This window comes from Nelumbo lutea, chromosome 8 (genome assembly GCF_056320005.1).
Source record: "Nelumbo lutea isolate HS-2025 chromosome 8, American lotus-T2T, whole genome shotgun sequence".
In the NCBI taxonomy this organism is placed as follows: domain Eukaryota; kingdom Viridiplantae; phylum Streptophyta; class Magnoliopsida; order Proteales; family Nelumbonaceae; genus Nelumbo; species Nelumbo lutea.
In genome coordinates, this window is record NC_142691.1 from 3,829,704 (window position 1) to 3,849,436 (window position 19,733).

Genomic DNA, 19,733 nt, shown 5'->3' on the forward strand with positions numbered 1-19,733 from the left:
CTAACCTTTTGCTGCCACATGCACTTATTTATGGCATGCTGATTTGGGATGACCAAGTCACAACCAGTTTCATGATCTGCAACAGCTGACTTCGAATCTAAATCTTTCAAAGACAACATGCATTTCCTCAATCTTTCTAGATGCCGAGAAAATCCATATGCAACAGACCGTTGTTCCTGTTGTACTAAAACGAGATGGTTGAGGAAAGAGGCTGACCTATTGACCTGCAGTTAACAAGAACATAGCAAGATGACAAACCACACTCAAATAGAGGCCATATATTATTTAAGTGATGTCAATTTCAGGAGAATTACCTGTTCCAGACTGAAATCTTTGTGAAAATTAAGGCAAACCTGCCGCAAAAGCTGCACTGATGCCATGCTTTTGTAGTAATACTGATTTGCTACTTTCCAATTTGACAGAACACTTTTATTGGGTAGAAACTGGGTAGAAGCACTAATATCAAGATCTCCAGAAGATAATTTACCCTCTATCAGCAGCAGATGCTGCATTTCATACGAGGGCTGAAGTAGCCACATACCGGGTAGGTTGGGTTTGCATTGATCCTAGAAAAAGCCACATTAGCCATGTAAATACAGTCAGTTCAAGATGGATTGAAACCATAGAACTCTTCTCAAGAAAATAGACTTAAAAATATTGTCTCAGAAGTAAACAGATGATTAGAACTCAAAACGAACAAAACTATATCATATTGACCTAATAAGTAGCAAGTTGCACTTTACAATTTTATTTCACTATATCTGATATAAGTACCTCAAAATTCACAGGTTTGTGCCTTTGCAACCCACAACATTCTAAAAGCTTCAGAAGGTCAGATAGAGCCCTCCTCTTAACAAGATTCCGCTTTTCATCCCTCCAGAGGTCACCACATTCCGTTGCAGTTTTGCATATATTTTCAAGAGCACTCCATACAATTTTCCATCTTTCCTGGTATAGAAGGCATGCCGATTGTGAAGCTAAGAATTTCCTGACTGTAACTGCAACTTCTGCACAATCATGATGTCAGACTTCCATAATGGACATGAAGCAAATTAGGTTTTAATGTGTGCTTGTATTTAACTACATATACAGACATGCATATGCACATAGGACAGTATTTAACTACATGATAAAGATAGACAAGTCATGTTGAGATGCACTAGGACAGGAGTTATTTGGACTATTTGGGAATAAAGGAACATGAGAATCTTTAATGGAAAGACAGTCAGACACACTAAGAAGACAGTAATAGAGAGCTTTACAGTGACAATGATTGGGTTGAGACCACGGACAGATTTGCACCTTTTCTCAACAGATACATCTATATCTATAATAGAAAGACAGAGTGGGATGGGAGGCAGTGGCTGGCAGGGGGTCTCTCACCAAAAGTGTTGCACAAAGCTCTTTCTTCTCATTCCTTGCAAATGTGACCCTTCTACATTAATACGAATTAGTTTTTGCTAAGGTAAATAACCCTTCTACATTAATGTTCTTTAAAAGTAAAAATCACCCTTACTTAAGAAGGTTAATTAACTAATAGGAGTTATTTTCATAATTTTATTGAGGCAGGTGCCTGAAATAGGATTTCCACCTACAAACACTTCTCTTTGCTGACTTTCCTACTACATCTTTCAATCAACCAAGACCTTTGTCTTCTTCCAATCCTTCTGTAATCAAATTCTCCATTAATTTTAGACCAATAAAATCTCTAGCAGTCCTTCATGCAGACAACTCGACGATATCCCCCTTAAATGCCTATATTTCTCTCACCTTAATGTTTCCTCAATCAAAGTTCTAAAACTCCTCACCCCTCTCTCACTCCACCTGTCCTGCACTAGCACCAATTCCATAGCTACTGCCACTGCAATGGTACATCTTTGAAGCTGAAACTTTCCAGATGAATCCTTGAATTGATTAATGGGAAACTGTCTATCTTGAGAGCTACCATGGTATATATCTTATCGCTTCTAATGTGCCCTTCATAGGATGATCAGCAAGAAGGTTCTTCAAATTGCTTTCAGAAGCTTGGATTCCTTCATGGAGTTAAAGTTCATCAGTGAAGGCTTTTAAGCCAAGACACAAAACATGGAGAAGTTCCATCACCCATGATATCCCTCAGAAACACACACACACACACAGGGGGGGGGGTAAGTGAAGTGAGAAAATGAAGGCATGCAATGCAGTGGATCAACTCCAAATCTCAATGTCAATTTCTTTCCCAAAGCTTTAATTAGTTGAGGGTTACTTCAGTGATTTAAAAGGAGCGACTAGGCACACAGGCAAGGTGCATTTTAGGGTATGCGCCTCGCCCAGGTCCTAGGCGTGCGCCTGATGCGCCTTGCGTTTTTCCATTTCCACTGTATTTTATGCATGTTCTCTTTTTTATTATTGGGTTTTCTTGAGAGGAACTCCCTGATGTTTAAATAAAAATTTGAAGCACACTTATATAATATAAACTTTGGCTAGAGAGAGAGAGAGAGAGAGAGAGAGAGAGAGACCTTCATCATCCTTAAGGCACAAATGTGGTAGGTCAAATTTGGATGTCCCTCCAGAAAGCAATCTATTCAAAGTAACATCAATACTCCCTGCCCAATCAGCAAACCAGATTGACCTAGCCAACAACAATCACAGAAAGTTTAGATTAATTAGAAACTAATTTAACACCACGTGTTCAACAACCCAAGTAAGAAAAAACCAACAAACCTGTTATTGTCAGTGAACCAAGACATATCAATTGTAGTTGGAGAAATGTCTATGTGTTTGCCTGGATAATCATTCATGAGCTTTTCTCCTAGTATAGGAACAGTTCTGATCCCTCTTTGTGTTGCTTTTTGGTTTATAATAACCATTACAGGTTCTTGTAGCACATCCTGTATCATGTAAAAGACTAACCTCAGAAGATAGCACCTGCAATCAGTTTTTGCACGCATAGGCACAGCACCACAAATGTTTCTAAGGGTAAAGTTTTAATAACAAAATTAATTTACTTTGCTTTTAGCAGTGATTAAACGTTTTGACAAAGAGAGAGACTCATAGACAAGGACATATCTACAAAGGAAAGGCCACAATATTAAGAAGAGCATCCTTGTAATACGAGACCAATTTCCAACTCAATGACTAGGATGGAACTGGAACAGTGAGACAGCAAGCCCAAAATTTTCAGCAGAAGGATGCATTCTTTTTTTGTCATTTTGAGAGCATAAGAGCCCAAAAAGGACACAGCAGACAGCAAAAGACCTGGCAAGGTGGCCACTACAGAAGAAGCACGTAGAACAGCCTATTTGCTTATATTTGTTTAATGTGCATACAAGGTTCTGAGTTAACTAATCATCCTGCTCATCTCCCCTCTTCACATCCTTGGAAAGATCAACAGCCCGTTACTCTATATCAGTCTTAAAGAACATTTTCTATGTATAAATAGATGAATATAGCTTATGAGTTGTATATGTGTTATGCAAAATATTTGATTTACGTTATCACTCCTGCCTTCATATCATAATGCTGATTTTGATCCTAACACAGATCCACTGATTGGTAATATATCATGCTTGCTCTCTTGCACCCTATCAAAATGAAACTGATCCGAATCTTGCACCCTACCAAGATTTTATTCTCTTTGAGCAAAAATATACAACTCTCTTCTCACAAACCTATTATTTTTGGTCTTATCCTTTTAAAACCTTCAACTTGGGCAGCATCATATTGCATTACATCTTCAGTTGCTATCTCACATGGCCAAACCATCTCAGTTTCAGTTAACTCCTTTTGTTACCTGTTGGGAGCTACAATGCTACAGCCCAGGACCACCATCTGTTTCTTAATTTTTCTTGTCAATTATTATCCAATACTCACCTTTAGTGCAAAAATTTCAAAGTTTTGTTTCTAACTTTCCATCAAGTTTTAAAATAAAAGAAAATGACAGAATCTAAATATAACCATCTAGAAAAATCAAATATGCTCCAAATAGCTTATCTTTTTGGCTAAATTACAAGCAATGCTTTGCCTCTTCAAAAGAAAAAAAACTGAAATATTAAAGTTTGAGGCTGTAATGTCTTTCTAGTAAAGACATCAAGGGAAATCACATTAATTACATAAAACGGAGCAGTTTTCAAAATATGAAACATAAGAAAGTAATACGCATATGAAGTTTTTATCATAATGAGAGGCTACAGCACCTGAAAAAGGCAAAATTGAATAAAAAGAGCTTTAAATGTTTAGATATGACTTAAAAAAAGAGAAAACAAAGATAAGGAGAAAGATAAAGAGAAACTAATTACATTGAATTTCTTTATAAGTTTCCGAAGCTTTTGCCTGGTCCTTTTAAAGCTCTCCATTGACAAATAACTCTCAGAATGCTCCCACCGGCAAAGTTTTACAAGTTCTTTGAGTTCAGTCTCAATGTTTCTCCTATTAGCTTCAATGTGCTCTGAGATTCTGAATAACAAAAAAACAACAGTGTTAATGGAGTTATCTAAAACGGAACCAAGACTTCTTAAAGCAAAAAATAGTGCCAAAAAAGAAACTGAGTGCAGTTTATAAATTGAAGCAATTGATAGAACACTTACATGGGCAAAAATTGTATATAAAAACCAAAAATATTGTATAAGATCTTCAGGTTTTCCATCAAACGAGGACTGCACAATTAAGCAGAATCAGAACAATGTTGGGCAGAGAAGTCAGGATTTTTTTAGAAGTCTTATTTTTTTTCCATTTAAACAGCTTGATACTGCAGAATGTGAGATAAATATTTTAAAGGGAAATAGATAAAAAGAATGACATGAGCAGAAACGAGTCTCTTTCTCAATGAACAAATATCAAAATGATGGAGTATCTTGAATGAGTCTTGAATCATTGAGAGCTAACAGTATTGGACCTTATACAATGTATAGGGTATGTAAGTATACAGAAGATAACATAATACATGCCTCTTTAGTTATATATGGTTCATTCAAACTTCATATTTCCGGATGTTGCTTTCTGGACCAGGAATACATACTAAATAAGTTAAAATCAGTGTTTTAAAAGGCATGGGAGGCGTACGCCTGGAGGCGCGCCTCCAAGCGAGGCACTCCCAAAATGCCCTGAACTATGCCTCTTGTGTTCTAACTATGCCTCACGCCTCCGTGTTTTAAAACATTCATCCAGAGGAAAGTAAAATTCTAGTTGACTCTCTCTCTCTCTCTCTGTCTCTCTCTCTTGAGGTATCATTTGTAAATGTATTGTTATACAGTTCATGTTCCTATAGAAAAGTATAATTTGTTTCTTAGGCCATGTTTGGTTCACTGCTCTGGGCCTCATTCTTTTAATTCTTCCTCATTCTAGGCAAGAATGAATAACATTCGAGTGTTTGGTTACAAAGTTCTTGCCATGGGCCACATTCTTTTTAGAATGAACAACATTAGCATGCAACATGAAAAATAATCATGCCCATCTTGCTTATTTTCATTCTTCGAGGAAACTCTGCCTACAAAACTGTTGTCATAGATGTCTACTTTTGTGAAAGCACTTTTATAAAAGTACATTTATGAAAAGTACTTTTATGAAAGCACTTTTATAAAAGTAATTTTATGAAAGAGCTTTTGTAAAAGCACTTTTTCAAAAGTATTTCTATAAAGCACTTTTGTGGAAGTACTTTTACGAAAGTACTTTTATAAAAGCAATTTTATGGAAGTACTTTTACAAAAGTATTTTTACGAAAATACTTTTATAAAATCACTTTTATGAAAGTACTTTTACAAAACATCTATGCCAACTGGTAAACATTGACTGTTGGATACATAAGTTGGCAGTTTATGAATACTGGCACAATGTTTTTTAAAGAATTAAAATGAGCAACATAGGACACTTGTTAGTGTGTGGTTTGCAGTCTGCCAAGATCAACTTTCTTGCCATGGAAAGTAGCAAATTCAAATTTCCAGCCAGTGAGAACTATGAAAGGCAAACCGAGGTGCTTTGCATGCCTTACCTTGAATAAGAACCTAAACATATGCCGGTATTGATCTGGCCATGGAAAGCACAAAGAAGTTTCAGGCGTTTCTTGAATTCTCCAACACTGGATATTTGCATGAACTCCTCAAGGCTGCAAGATTCATTTTTTCCCAGAAACATGGGTTTCATATATATATATATATATATATATAAATAATCAATAGTAGTGGATAATTGAATAAAAAATTGAAGACAATAAGCTGGTTCTTGCCTTTGGATTGTAGATTGACTTTCCTCAGAAGTATATGTAGTATGTCCAGGATGAAGAACCAGATAGAGGGGAAACCACAACTGCAACATTGAAATGGAAAAAGAAAAAGGTCTTAACATAGGAATTTAACTTCACCATTAAAGTTGAATGGTTTTGGCTTATTAGAAGAAGCAAGTTTGTCTCCAGTTGAACTTCAATTTACCTTTCCATATGATCTGCCTTCCACGCTCATATTTATAATGAAGAGTATGAAGAGCAAAAGTAGTAAGTAGAAGAAACTACAATTTACCTTTCCAGCATTAATCTCATATTGTTCCAGAATCTCATCAAGCAAAGCAGGCCAAGAATCAATCTCCATCCTTTGCCAAGAGGAAACCAGCATGACAACTGGTTCTAGTTCATCTGCACACAAAGACCTAATATGTTATTAACTTATTATAACAGGGGGCAGAGACTTTTGTCATACTATTGTTTGACAATCACAAAGAAAAGGTAAAACAATTGTTATGGTGTATGTCCCTGACCGGAAAGAGATAATTTTGAAGTATTTTCCTGTAACACCCAGGTCCTGCTAAGTAGAAACTGCAAACCTGAAAGAGCCTTTACAGAAGAAGAGCAGATAAAAAGTGAGTGAATAGTTATGTACAAATAACTGAATAAGCATAAATCCCAGGTGTAGATATATGCCTCTGGATGAAACCTTTCACTTAAATTACCTTAGCAAGTGAAGTGGTCAGTGAAATACCCAATAGCATTTCAGTGACATCTAGAATTTTCTGTAGACCAGGATGATCAGTCCATTCATTTAAAAGAGATAAAATCCGCTTTTTCAAAAGAGTAAGTGGGTTGACCATTTTAGCCATGACTGGAGCATTTGAATCCTATAAAAGTAAGAGGGACCGTTTTAGCTATTTGAGTCCATAGCGAAGAAGCAACAATCTGAAATTCAAGAACACCATTACACAACCTTGTAAATATTATAGACATTAGCCACTTTATGAGATGGACCAAACTTCTTTTCATGCTCCAAACACAGGCGGAGTAAATGTTCTGGCATAAGTTTTGCATCCAAGCCAGAGGACAATAAAGTACGTAACTCTGGCAATGAAAACAGAAGGTAAATACAGTATAAGAGATACCTTGCACTGAAAGTGTTGTTCCCTAGTTCATTTGCTAATAAGGTACCTTTTAACATCATGGTTCCCAGTTTGTATGCATCCAAGAAGGAAGACAGTCGGTCTGCATCAGAGACCTGAATAATTCCAGGCTGGATTGAAGAATCAGTGAATTAGTAGTGGATGGCATGAAGATCAAAGTTACATACAAAGGTGACAATATAGCACAATAGCAGATATTAATCTGTTGGTTGGAAAAGAATTAAAGTTAAGTTAGAAAAATTATCATCTTAGCCTTTATACAACAAACAGCATAGAAAAGGCACAGGTCAAACTGACACAATCTCTATAGTGAAAGGAGCACTTAATAGGGATTGGGTTTTCTGATTTGGGAGTGGATAGAAAACTCCAAAACACTAACAGCTCAAAGCGGAAGATAGGTATGAATGTGAAGTGACTAAAGACAGAGAAATTCTTGTTGCTCAAACTAAATGCTCCACTTCCTCATAAACTACCATACCAATACCAGACTCAATAAAAGCTGAATAGAGAGACTCTCAAACCTTCTATTTTACCCTTCCTTGCTTACCTCTATCCCATGTACTTCTAGTGGAGATTCTCACAGGTTTCTCAGTAAGACTACCACCTTGAACCTCATCATGGTTGTCCAGGCAATGCCTAGGCAAGCACCTAAGTGATTAGAATTTTTGTGGGATCACCTTGTGCCTTGCTTTGGTATTTCTTTGTGGAACCATGAAAGGGGCATTTCTCTTTGTTCTCTTTTTCTAAATCTTCTATGATCATTCCTCTCTTACTATGACTAGAATAAGGGCTCTGCTCTTTTATTCTTTTTCCCTTTTCTCTACAATAAACACAGCTCAATATTCTCTCCCTAAATATTTATTGCATTTAAAACAATCTAACTCATAAGAGAATAGGGAAGCATATTAAAATCATGCAAATTATTTATATAAAAATCAATGCCTAAGCAATACCTGGTCACCTAGATGACAATATCCAAAAGACCTTATGTTTCAATACTGTAGTAACAGCAAAGTTAGAAGTCGTTTTTCCTAAAAACTTATCAATATAAAATGGAAAACAAAGAAGTAGAGTAAGCAAGCTAGGAAAGAATTGTTAGATTTTTTTAATAAATAAAGAAAGAGAAAAGAATTGTTAGATTAAAGGGTGTTGTCCACTGTAATCCATCTTTTTTTTTGGTGAGTTCCAAAAATAAAGGTCCCGCAATTGGGCAAGAAACATTAATTCTTAAAAGAAGAATTGTTAGATTACAGGGCTCATTTCTTGTTTACAAAACCAAAGATAGGAATGTATTATTGAATTTCAGGTTTCAAAACAAATTTACCTCTGGTGGTTTGTGTAAGATAGTGAGGGTTAAAGTTTTAATGTTTCTTGTTCTTGTTGTACACATTCTTTTAACTTAGGAACAAAATTGTCCTTTTATTTCTCTTTAATGTAAATATCATTTTCTTGGTGTAGTCGACTCATTAGACACACCACCAAAACTGTTTGTCTTCTCTAGTTCGAACTGCACTGACATGGTATCAAAGCAGGTTCAATTCTCTTGCTATTGATCTCAGTTTTCTTTCTCCTCTATTGAGCATCGATTAGGATTCTCTTCTCACCTACTTGCACTAGTACTTAGCATCTTCTTGGAACTGTTTCAATCAGAACAATGCGAACTGCACTCACATGGTATCAAAGCAGGTTCAATTCTCTTGCTATTGATCTCAGTTTTCTTTCTCCTCTATTGAGCATCAATTAGGCTTCTCTTCTCGCCTACTTGCACTAGCATCTAGCACCTTCTTGGAACTGTTTCAATTAGAACAATGAGATCTGATTTTTCTGGACAGGAACACTATTCAATTAAGTGTTCTCATGATTTCTCTCAAGTGGCAGATCCACTTGGCCTAAGATTCTGGATCTAGTGTCGCCCAAGGCTGATCCTTCAGCCCACTTTTGTTTTTTGGTGAAGATTGGATCTGATTTCCTAGATGCCTCCTCTTGTTTAATTTACCTGACAACTTTCCTTTTTTGTACTGTCAAAGACTTTTCACCCCTTTTCAGCTTATCTGTGGTTGTTCTCTTTACTTTACCTTTTCCAATTGCTTCCAAAAGGGGTGATGTGCTTCCTATTAAGTTCGATGAGCCCAACTATGCCCTATGGCAATTTCATTTTCAGTTTTATGTTGGGCGAAAGGGTCTGTGGAGATATATAAATTGAACTACGACCAAGCTTATGAAACCAATGCAAAGGGGATGTGAACTTGGAAGATTAATAATGCCCAGATTGCATCCTGGAGGGTTCTAGTTCTGTTACTACAGATATTGCTATCCCTGTGAGGGGTCTCCAAATAGCCAAGGAGATGTATGACCATCTGGAAAAGGTTTAGCAACATGTCAAACATCTCAAGACAATATCAAACTAAGACAGATATTTTCATACAACCAAATGTATGACCATCTGGAAAAGTTTATCACATTATCCTTTGCCGCTCAACCAAGGGAGATATTGCTAGTATTATGACTGAAGAGAAGAGTCATGAGTTGATGTCTAGCAATTTTTTCTACTTGTGGTCAATATTTTAAAAGGCGTGAAAGGTGTACACCTTGAGGCGCTCCCTAAACGTAGAGAGGGATAATATGCTCATAAGTAGAGAGGACCAGGATGGTAAACATTGGCTGAAGCACCTTCTCAGCCAATCCTTCAAGATGAAGGATCTAGGTCCCATGACATACTTTCTGGGCCTAAAAGCCTATCATAATTCCAATGGATACGTTGTTAATCAGCAAAAGTATGCTATTGACTTGGTCAAACTTGCTCACCTCACAGATACTAAGATAGTTGATACTCCTTTGGAAATAAATCTGAAGCTAAGGATGAAGGTCCTCTTCTAGAAGATGCTACTCTTTATCGTTAATTTGTGAGAAGCCTTATCTACCTTACAATGACACACTCGGACATATCTTATGCGGTCCAAATTGTTATCTAGTTTGTTTCTACTCCCCATCAATCTCACCTGACAGTTGTGCGTCATATCATCAGATATGTAAAGGGGACTGTCTCTTACGTGACCTCAGTATTAAAGGTTGCCTCTAATCCTATTTTTTCACAAGAGAATGAAGCATATTGAGGTGGATTGTCATTATATCCAGGATCTCCTCACTGTCGGCCACATCTCACTTCCTCATGTATCTTCCAACCTTGAGCTGGCAAACACATTCACAAAAGATATGAAAAGAGCTAGACATACTTTTCCTACGGGCAAACTGATGCTAGCCCCTACATCAGCTAGACATACTTTTATTCTTTTATTGTGTACTGTTTCTTCTTGTAGCTTAGGCTCAGTTTAGAAGGAGTACAAATACAATTATGTAGAGTGCAAAACCCTGTATTTTATATTATTTTGTATGTATTTGCACTGTACATATTTGTATTTGTGTTCTTTCGAAACTGAGACTTAGGAACATATTTGTCCTTCTATTTCTCTAATATAAATATCCTTTTCTTGGTCTGGTCGACTCATTAGACACAACACCAAAATTGTTTGTCTTCTCTAGTTTGAAGTCAACTGGTAGTTTGATATTATGTTTCATAAAGAGAGTGTACAGAAGATTTTAATGTGTGTGTGACACACCAAATAATAGTCTATATCAGCCCTACGAAAGTGAAAACATTTTTTTTTGTTTCCAAAAGCATCTTTTTTGTTGGCTGATGTGTCCTGAATCAAACTAAAAATGTTTCCACTTTGTTTTGAAAAAATTCACATCCAAGAAAGAGTTTTTTCTGGCTGATGTAGCCTTTTGAAACACAAGAAAAACAAATATATTCATGTTGCACAGACCCCCTACCTCCCAATCTAGCTTTTCATCTTGATACTATTTTAGAAGACATGTACATAACAAGAAAGAGAGCTTACATTTGCAACGAGATCAATTGACCCAAAAAGCTGGGTGTGGAGATGGACCATATTAATTAAAAAGGATTCCTGCACAAGGTTCCATTCTTCTTCTAGATTTTCATACTCACCAGCAGGGACCTGCAAAACAGATCAAGAGTTGTATCTAGGATATCCAGAAAGAAACGAGAAAAGGATCAACAAATGTTTAACTACTGAGACTATTATCAACAAAGAAATAACGAAATATTACGCTTTCATTAAGTTCCTCTGATAGAATTTCTTGCCATTCTGAACACAAACTCTCATTTGAAGAATTTCTAATAGATGATATATCAACTTCCAATATATCTTCTATCTTGAATGCACGGGGCCTGAATTTGAACTGCAGAGCTTCATCATTTTCCTTTACTTTTTCTTGAACTTTCTTATTCATCCACATGCTTGCAAATTGGTCAAATATCTCATTCAAAATCTGATTCACGAGGAAAGGTTTAATGTCATATCAACTATATATATTATTGAATTACTAGAACCATCTCTGTTATGCATCATTTGGAGAGGCAAGTTCTCACCATAAAAGAGGAATTATCCAAAAGCAGTGAGTGGACTACAGAATGCATAATTCGAACAAGAATATTATGATACAGAGAAGTATGTGATTCAAAGAAAGAGACCTGCAAACCAATGTGAACCATTTGGTCACAAGACAATACTTCAATGATTACTACAGGTACTCAGTATATTAACAAAGGAAAATATACCATTCTATCAGGGCATGTATCTCCTTTTGGAGTACACAACTTCAGCAAATTCATATCTATTCTCTGGTGATCTTCATCAAAATCAAATTCGGAACATGGATTAATGAGTTCGCTTTTGGTGCTGAAAGAATAGGTTTTGACTGCACAAACTCTAGGGAATCGCATAAAAGAGTATATACTTTCCTGAAAAGGAGATTTTTTTTTAAGTCAGTTATGTGTTTGCATAAAACTATGAAGAATAAGGAAACAAAGGGTTAGGTGAACAACCAGAATCCTGTCAAAATTGTCTTCTTCAACCTTATTCAGAAACACTTTCTGCAATGCACTTGACACAACCAGTGATATGCCTAATTTCATTTCATAAATTGAAACTTGAATAGGTTGAATTATATCAATGTATGTTGCATACTCCTCTGATAATCGAGCAATAAATCTAGTTGCTGTCTCCTGAAAGACCAAAGACACAAAAAGCAATGTTGAAAATTTACTAACTACACCAAAACAGTAGCCACAAAGTATATAGAATAATGATAAACAGTTACAGATCAAGATTGATCATTCTTTACCTGCCAATTACAAGATTGATCAATCAGCTGCTGTGTACACATGCCATCAAGATTCTTTATCAAAGCAGAAGAAGATTTGACCATCCCAAGAAAATCATCACACTCCGATTTTAGCTTTATAAACTTGCCAGGCTCAGGACGAAAAATGACCTATAAATGAGAAAAAAATGTCAAAATAAAGAACAAAAGAAGACATTACCAAGGCATCTCCGGGCATGAAAGATATCAGAACCAACCCGAGATGGTTCATTGCTTGTGAAAGATTCTTAGTAAATTAATAGAAGGAAGTTACACTGGATTAAGGGAATCAAAATTCAAAATATAAAGAACTGCAATAAGATGACACTAATTCTTAGAATCATTTATCCAGAAAATCAAACAATCTGTTCACCTCATAAGGATTATGTTAGCAATAATTGAATATCCAAAAAATAGAATATCTTGAATGAACACATAAAAGCACCTTCATATGTTTAACACAAAAAAATGTACATTTCCCTTTCTATGACTAATAAAAAGAATTAGGAAATCAAATTTAACAATGAGTAAAGGGAGAAAGTAGTAACAACCATAAAAAAGTTGTACGGTGCACAACCCTTTATACTGAAAGAAACTATCGATTGAATACAAAATCACATCTATTAAAAGAGCTTACTTCAAAAAAAGAGACCCATTGCATGACATATTTCAAAAAGTTGTTTCAACTTGAAAATTTTGACACCATTACAATATTGAACAAAAGAGAAAACAATGGTGCAATTAAAGCTAAGAACAAGTAATAGATGGTACTCCGGGATGCTGCCTTGGATCATAAAAGACAGGATGTTATGGACATTCTGTTCATTACTTCAACCGTCTAAACAAGATAAGGAGACTAGAAAGAAAGTGATAGCACTGAAAATAGAAAATTCCATAACCTTTTTCTGTAGCCTCCTTTTCTCTGCTTCAAGCTTCTCCAGCAAGATTGCTTTTTCTTTCAGGTTATCTCTTATAGAAAATCTTCCTGCTAAATGATCACATTCTTGTCGTACCTAAAATAAGCAATATACCAGAATGAAGTTAAATTTATCAGACAGAAATTTGTTGAAAGGGTTTGTGCATTAATCTTATATTGATGGCAGCTCAACATATATTTAATAAAGTTAAATGATCAGAAAGAATGTACATTCCATGCATAGAATACATGCAATTGATGTTATGTCTGATACAGAATACTTGCCAAGACATGTCTATGCTCTTTAAGCATGAACCCTTTCCACACAGGGCAAAAACATTGATTGTGCAGACAATATTGGTGTAATAGAGTTCTGAAAACCTACCTTGATTTCAAGTTCAACCATCGAAATCTTTTCCATCAAATGAGAATGTCTGATTGAATACTTCATTGCTGGATCTAGATCATTGGAATTCAACAATAGATGGAAACGTAGTCCCCCAATAAACACCCATGCACAACCAAGATTATAAATGAAACCTGACATACAGAAGTACCTTAGTAAAAGACCCGGAAGTATCTTTCTAAACCCTGCATTCATATGAAAAACAGTAATCCAAAAATTTTAAAACCTTACCATTTGATGAGTATTGCATGGATAATACTTGGAGAAGTGGTTCAATATATGTCTCCCTTAACGAAGTCAATCTGCCATGGCTTGATGTTGCAATAATCCGGCTTATTGTTTGGAGAGTACTTTTCTGTAATGAGAGTCAGCAATAGTAAACAAGGTACACAATGAAGTTGCACAGAATAAAATAAACTAAGCCTAGATCCAACTATATGTGATCTGCTACATGAATCCAGTTTTGCCATTCCATTCTGTTCAGTGCCACTATTGTCATCATTGTTTTTTCTTTTGATAAATTATTGTCATCATTGTTATCACATGCTGGAGGGATGCATTACTGATTCAACTTTTCTTGGACTGATGTATTTACGTCATTGTTATCACATTTCCATTCATCTTTTCGGGTTTTTTTTTTTTTTTTTTTTTTTTCCAACTTCCTAGCATAGGTACAACCCAAATCTACTCTCTTGTCAATTCCTCAGCCCCTCTGTGGTGGTATGATAGACCTAATTTTTTACCTTCACATCTAACTGTCTCCTTTTTATTCATTCACAGATTTAAGAAACAGCCACATCTTTCTCATTGAAACTCCCCTCTTCTTGAAGCTTCAGCTCTCCAATGGATCTCAAGTGTACCCTTTCAAATCCCACATGCCCAACTTCAAATGACCCCCCCCCCAATTGTATCTTATAAATAGGCCATTTTGGTTCCAAAACCCCTATTCGAATTTTCCTCCCATATGACGGTAGAAAACAACAGCATTCGCCCTCCCCTCCAGCCAAGGTTCAAAATTTCAATATGAAGAATTATTTTTAATAAGTAAAACACATAAAAATGCCCAAACTCAAACTTTGAAAAAAATACAAAAAAGTGCAAAGTTCAAAGTCTCAATACACCCCTTCAGGAATATCAGCGTGTATCAATATTTGAACCTTGCCTTGAGCTGTTGGTTTCTTTATTTGCTGTTTAGAAGGTTCCAGTGTTGTGTCTGCTCAATTGTTAGCTATGGTGGTGCATAACCTTTTCTTCACTCTTTCCTTTTTGTTAATTTGTTTTTCTTTTTTTGTTGATTTGGGAGGATGTCGTTTAGGATGCTTTTTCTTGAGCTGATGGGCATTATCTGTTAGACAGTTTTGTATGCCCTTAGCTTCAATCAAAATTGATGTACTTTATGAGTTTATTGTAAATGAATAAAAGTACATATTTGATTCATGTTCCCTTGGTATGTTTCTGTGTATTACCCTTAAACTGGACACTTATTGAGACTCGTGTTAGTTTAGAATGTTCACAGCCAGTGGGTCGGTCTGGGGAGACCTATCCTGACAAGGCTGACACTGTGGTGCCACCAAGTCGGTTGGGGTGGCTTGTCTCAGCTACCGGGGTGAGACCCTAGGCACATACAGTATGGGATTAATTGAATCTTTGAACTGGACCAGATTTCCAGTATTGCCCTGGACCTTGGAGATTGATGGGAAAAACTGGAAAGTTACACCCGACCCCTAGACTCGATTATGATACTGCACTAGGTGTCGGATCAGGGTGTCTTTGATGTACCAATCAGTGAGATCCTTAGCGGGGGTCGAAACCTGGGTATGTTGGGACAATCTGAGAATTCATCTGAGTGGGTGATCATAGTGACAGGATCAGCCCCTTTGTCGGATAAAGGTAATGATCGGGGATGCACTCTCACTGTTGGAAACCAAGACTGCCGACAGCCGATTTCAACCGTTGAGATTTGTTTTGCAAAGTATATTTTATATGAAATATAAAAGTATATATATTATGGTTTCTAAAATGTTTGCAAAAGGTTTTAATTCCCGGGATCCATATAAGTGGAGAGTGCAATACTGTTCCTTGCAGCCGAGGGAGAGGTCCTCTCTTGTCGGGCAGTGTATGATCATTATGGGCTGAGAGGTTAAGTGTAAGACCATTGAGGATAATACCTGATGGGCTAATCTTGCATTTGCCCACAGTCCCTGGGTGTTACAAGGTGGCTTGCCCCAGGGACCACTTAGGGTAAGTGTTGGGCCCATAGAGCCCATTTGATGGGTTTCAGGGGGTGCACTGTCTTAACAGTGTATTCGACCAAGCCTTGTAACAAAGGCTGGGCCGAACCCATGTGGCTGATGTGTAGATCAATGCTTGGGTCCCACGCCATACAAGGAAGCCCAACTGGGTAGCAGTTAGAAAGGTTAAGTGAGCACATAAGCTTAATGGGCCTAAAGCCCATTTCGAACTGGGCTATTAATTTAGTTAATTAAAGGGGCGAATTCTGAGATGGATTAGCAGTTAGGATAGGGTCTTAATCCTATCCACTCAGAGAGTCCAGATCTGAATGTGATTCAGATCTAGAAACCTCCTAATAAGATTAGGATAAAGCTAATCTAATCTGCAGAGAAGATAAGGGTTTATCCTTATCACTAGAAGAGAAGGCTGATCCAAATATGATTTGGATAAGCACCTCCTAATGGGATTAGGAGCTGATCTTTTCAAGTTAACAAAAGGAAGGAGGGGGCGGCAGCCTTGAGAGAGACCAAGAAACACATCAGATCCTCTTTAGTGCTGAAATCAAGAAGAGAGAATTCTGCACTCTGCGAATACTCTCTTGCCACCTCCCTGCTCTTGCCGCCCTGTTTGCCAGTTCGATCTCCAGCTGTGGGAGAAGTCAAGATTGGATCTTGACATCAGTTCTTTAAGAAATGACTGAAAAGGGAAGTTGTGCTCACGTTCCATCCTGTTGTTTCTTGTGAAGGACAGAGTTCTTGGGAAGAACACTGCTGATTCTGCTCCATCCTGCACTGCGCCATCTTCAGTGGGAGCAGTCTTTGGATCCTTCCTTGGGCGTGAACACCTTCGTTGGGAGATATTACTTCTCCGTATCAGGTATTATTCTCTCCCATTCCTTTTGGTTCATATCTGGTTCAGTTTAAGGTTCAAGATTGATCCTTGAAAATATGATTTTCTAAATAGAGAATGTGATTCCCAGTTGAAGGGAGAGAAAAATTTTTGAAATTCGCCCCTTATTCCGCAATCTTTGGGCGTCCATGGGATGGATCTCTCAACCCTTCATTATCTCCTCTTTTCTGTAACATTTTCTTCTATACCTTTTCCTAGTTGTTTTCATTTTCTTTCTATGAATCCTATGTAATTTTCCTTTAATTTAACACAACATAATAACATTTAGATGACATGATTCTTGAGAACTTCACCACTTGGATCCAAAAGGTTTCAGGGGAAATGTGTACCTCAATTGTTCTCCCCTCAATGGAACACAAAAATGACTTGATCTCCAAAAATTTATCTTCCTCAAAAGATTTTTTGTGTGCAAAGATAATCTGATGAAAAATAAAAGAAAATTAGAAAACAACACAAAAGTCTCATAGATAAAACTCCAACTTACAAAAAGACTATTACCTGCTGGAAAAGAGAGTTAGCAGAAGAGAAAAGAATATTAGGAATATCTTTCACTTGAGATGAACATTCCCAAAGGTTACGTGAAGTAACTCTAAGCTTCAAGCAGTGCAAAGAATAATCCTTGATAGGAAATTTACCTTGCCTGTCATAAATACACCAAAAAAGAAGCATATTGATGTATACTTTCAAGTCCAAAATCAGAGACCGATGATACACAACTCAGCAATTTGTATATCTAAAAGTAGGCAATTAACTGAGGATTCCAAGCATAATATGAGCCCCACCCCCGGTGCCATGTAAGGCATACATAAAAATATAAATAAAAAGGAAAAACAAGAAAGGAAAAAAAAAGATCTTACAGAATCTCCTCAAGCACAGTGGTTATGATAGGCTGGAAAAGCAGATAAGGTTGTCGTAACTCACAGTCATCAATCTGCAAGAAACTCAGGATTAAGTGGAACTAGTGCAGGAAGATGATTAAAAAATATTCCCTTGAAAAACCTATCTGAAAGTTTTGTGTAAACCTTTACTGATTCAGGACAACTGCTCCATAAAAATGAGTGCCACTTAAACCACATCTCAAGAACAAAACTTGCAATATTTGCTTTCACTGTGTGCAGAAGTCAAAAGTTAATTAAAAATGCAACTTAAAAAAAACAGGAAAACAAAAACAAAAATAAATGAAATCCAACCCATATTGGATGAAGATGATGCTTCCAATGCCCACAGGATTTTCTGATGCGGTACAAAATCTGTAGGAGGTCTTGAGGAGAAATTCAATGAAAAATTCAATGTAAACTTCAAAAGCTCAGACATGTTGGACAAATGCTGCAAATAAAAGAATTGTTAAATGGGCAAGGATTGTGGATTATTGAAGGACCCATACAATAAATCAAAATCTACAATCACATCCAATGTATAATAATTGCGATGTGAATAAAGATGCACATAACTGAACAACCATACCTTAGATATTACCGTTGATGCATAGTTGTCAAGGTGATGCCAAGTGCAAGGATTTTTTGGGCATTGTTCTAAACACTTTGACATTTCCACATGGACTATGTACCAATTATTGATATTAACTACACCTTATCATTTGTACAAAAGAAGATGAAAGGGATAAAAGATTTATCTTGTGGTTTGGTTCCAAATAGCAGACATGCTGAGAGGGAAGAATTGCAAATGGGATGGCAGATGTATTAGCAAAACAAAGGGTAAATAGACATATTTTGTTTTGGGCAAAAGTGTAAAGCTGTAAGCCTGGGTTGGTTGGAGAGCACCAACATTGTATCAAACTTATTTCATATCCTAATCTAATGAATCCCTTTTTCTGATAAAAAAAAGAAGCTTTTCTTAATTTAGAAAGAAAGTGAAAATAAAAAAAAAAGATTTAATTTATCTTTTCTAAATGATTTTCATGGTATAGATGAACTATAAGATGGATTTACCAATGATATATCAAATCATTGATCAAACAACAATTTAACATATCTTGTAATCAAATTTTCGGTAGAATGGAAAGCTCAAATATTGTTTCATTAATTACTAGTAAAATTATTGTATGATATCTACATGTTTCCATACTCTTGACACTGTTGATTGTGATGCATCTCTTCATATAAACTATTAAAATATGCATTTCTTACGTGTTTATACTTTATTCAATGTATCCAAGTGTATACATATCTTTCCACCGTATCCATGTGTATCCAAAGTGTATTGCAATATGTACACTGATAAGATACACTACCAATATTTCAACCTTAATAGGACCAGATAGTCTCCCTTGGATTTTTAGAACACTGGACTCTTCCTAAGAGTCTAAAGGACTTTGGGGACTTGCCCACTACCTCAATGGAACTAGGGGACCTTGGCATCCATCTCCATCCAAATTAGTAGACTATAATACCTGAGTTGCAAGTTACTCATCAAAAATAAATAAAAACCCGGGGTTGCAAGTCTTGGTCAGTAAGAAGAGTGCTTCTTTACGGCAAAAGCTCAAATCCAAGTTGGCTTTTGGTAGAAGGTTTGGCTATAGGCATATATCTTCCACATCATTACAAATCTTCTTCTCACATAAAGACCCTTTTTCTTTATTAAAACAAGTCAATGACATTTTCAAAGAGACAAATGTATTAACATGATATTACCTACAAAGTTTAGGTAGAAAATTGTCTGGTAAAAGCT

The 19,733-nt window shown here is 36.3% G+C and overlaps 1 protein-coding gene across 3 annotated transcripts in view; it reads right to left on the reverse strand.

Annotated features, from left to right (window-relative positions):
- LOC148842253 (midasin-like protein) overlaps positions 1–19,733 on the reverse strand; it is a 99,926-nt gene that overhangs the window by 5,826 nt on the left and 74,367 nt on the right. For 2 of the 3 annotated variants that reach the window (XM_088957146.1, XM_088957145.1), the window contains exons 39-66: positions 18,236–18,371; positions 18,068–18,153; positions 17,903–17,976; positions 17,544–17,685; positions 17,375–17,464; positions 14,136–14,259; positions 13,884–14,038; positions 13,482–13,595; positions 12,565–12,714; positions 12,266–12,445; positions 11,999–12,181; positions 11,810–11,911; positions 11,488–11,709; positions 11,256–11,375; positions 7,385–7,466; positions 7,167–7,297; positions 6,916–7,080; positions 6,724–6,799; positions 6,489–6,601; positions 6,200–6,279; positions 5,966–6,079; positions 4,566–4,634; positions 4,278–4,434; positions 2,704–2,870; positions 2,499–2,611; positions 775–1,007; positions 315–566; positions 6–224 (exon numbers count right to left, since the gene is read on the reverse strand). In XM_088957146.1, the coding sequence (XP_088813272.1) occupies positions 6–224; positions 315–566; positions 775–1,007; positions 2,499–2,611; positions 2,704–2,870; positions 4,278–4,434; positions 4,566–4,634; positions 5,966–6,079; positions 6,200–6,279; positions 6,489–6,601; positions 6,724–6,799; positions 6,916–7,080; positions 7,167–7,297; positions 7,385–7,466; positions 11,256–11,375; positions 11,488–11,709; positions 11,810–11,911; positions 11,999–12,181; positions 12,266–12,445; positions 12,565–12,714; positions 13,482–13,595; positions 13,884–14,038; positions 14,136–14,259; positions 17,375–17,464; positions 17,544–17,685; positions 17,903–17,976; positions 18,068–18,153; positions 18,236–18,371 (3,849 nt within the window). The remainder of the gene's footprint in view (positions 1–5; positions 225–314; positions 567–774; positions 1,008–2,498; positions 2,612–2,703; positions 2,871–4,277; positions 4,435–4,565; positions 4,635–5,965; positions 6,080–6,199; positions 6,280–6,488; positions 6,602–6,723; positions 6,800–6,915; positions 7,081–7,166; positions 7,298–7,384; positions 7,467–11,255; positions 11,376–11,487; positions 11,710–11,809; positions 11,912–11,998; positions 12,182–12,265; positions 12,446–12,564; positions 12,715–13,481; positions 13,596–13,883; positions 14,039–14,135; positions 14,260–17,374; positions 17,465–17,543; positions 17,686–17,902; positions 17,977–18,067; positions 18,154–18,235; positions 18,372–19,733) is intronic. The other variant, XM_088957147.1, reaches the window with a different exon arrangement.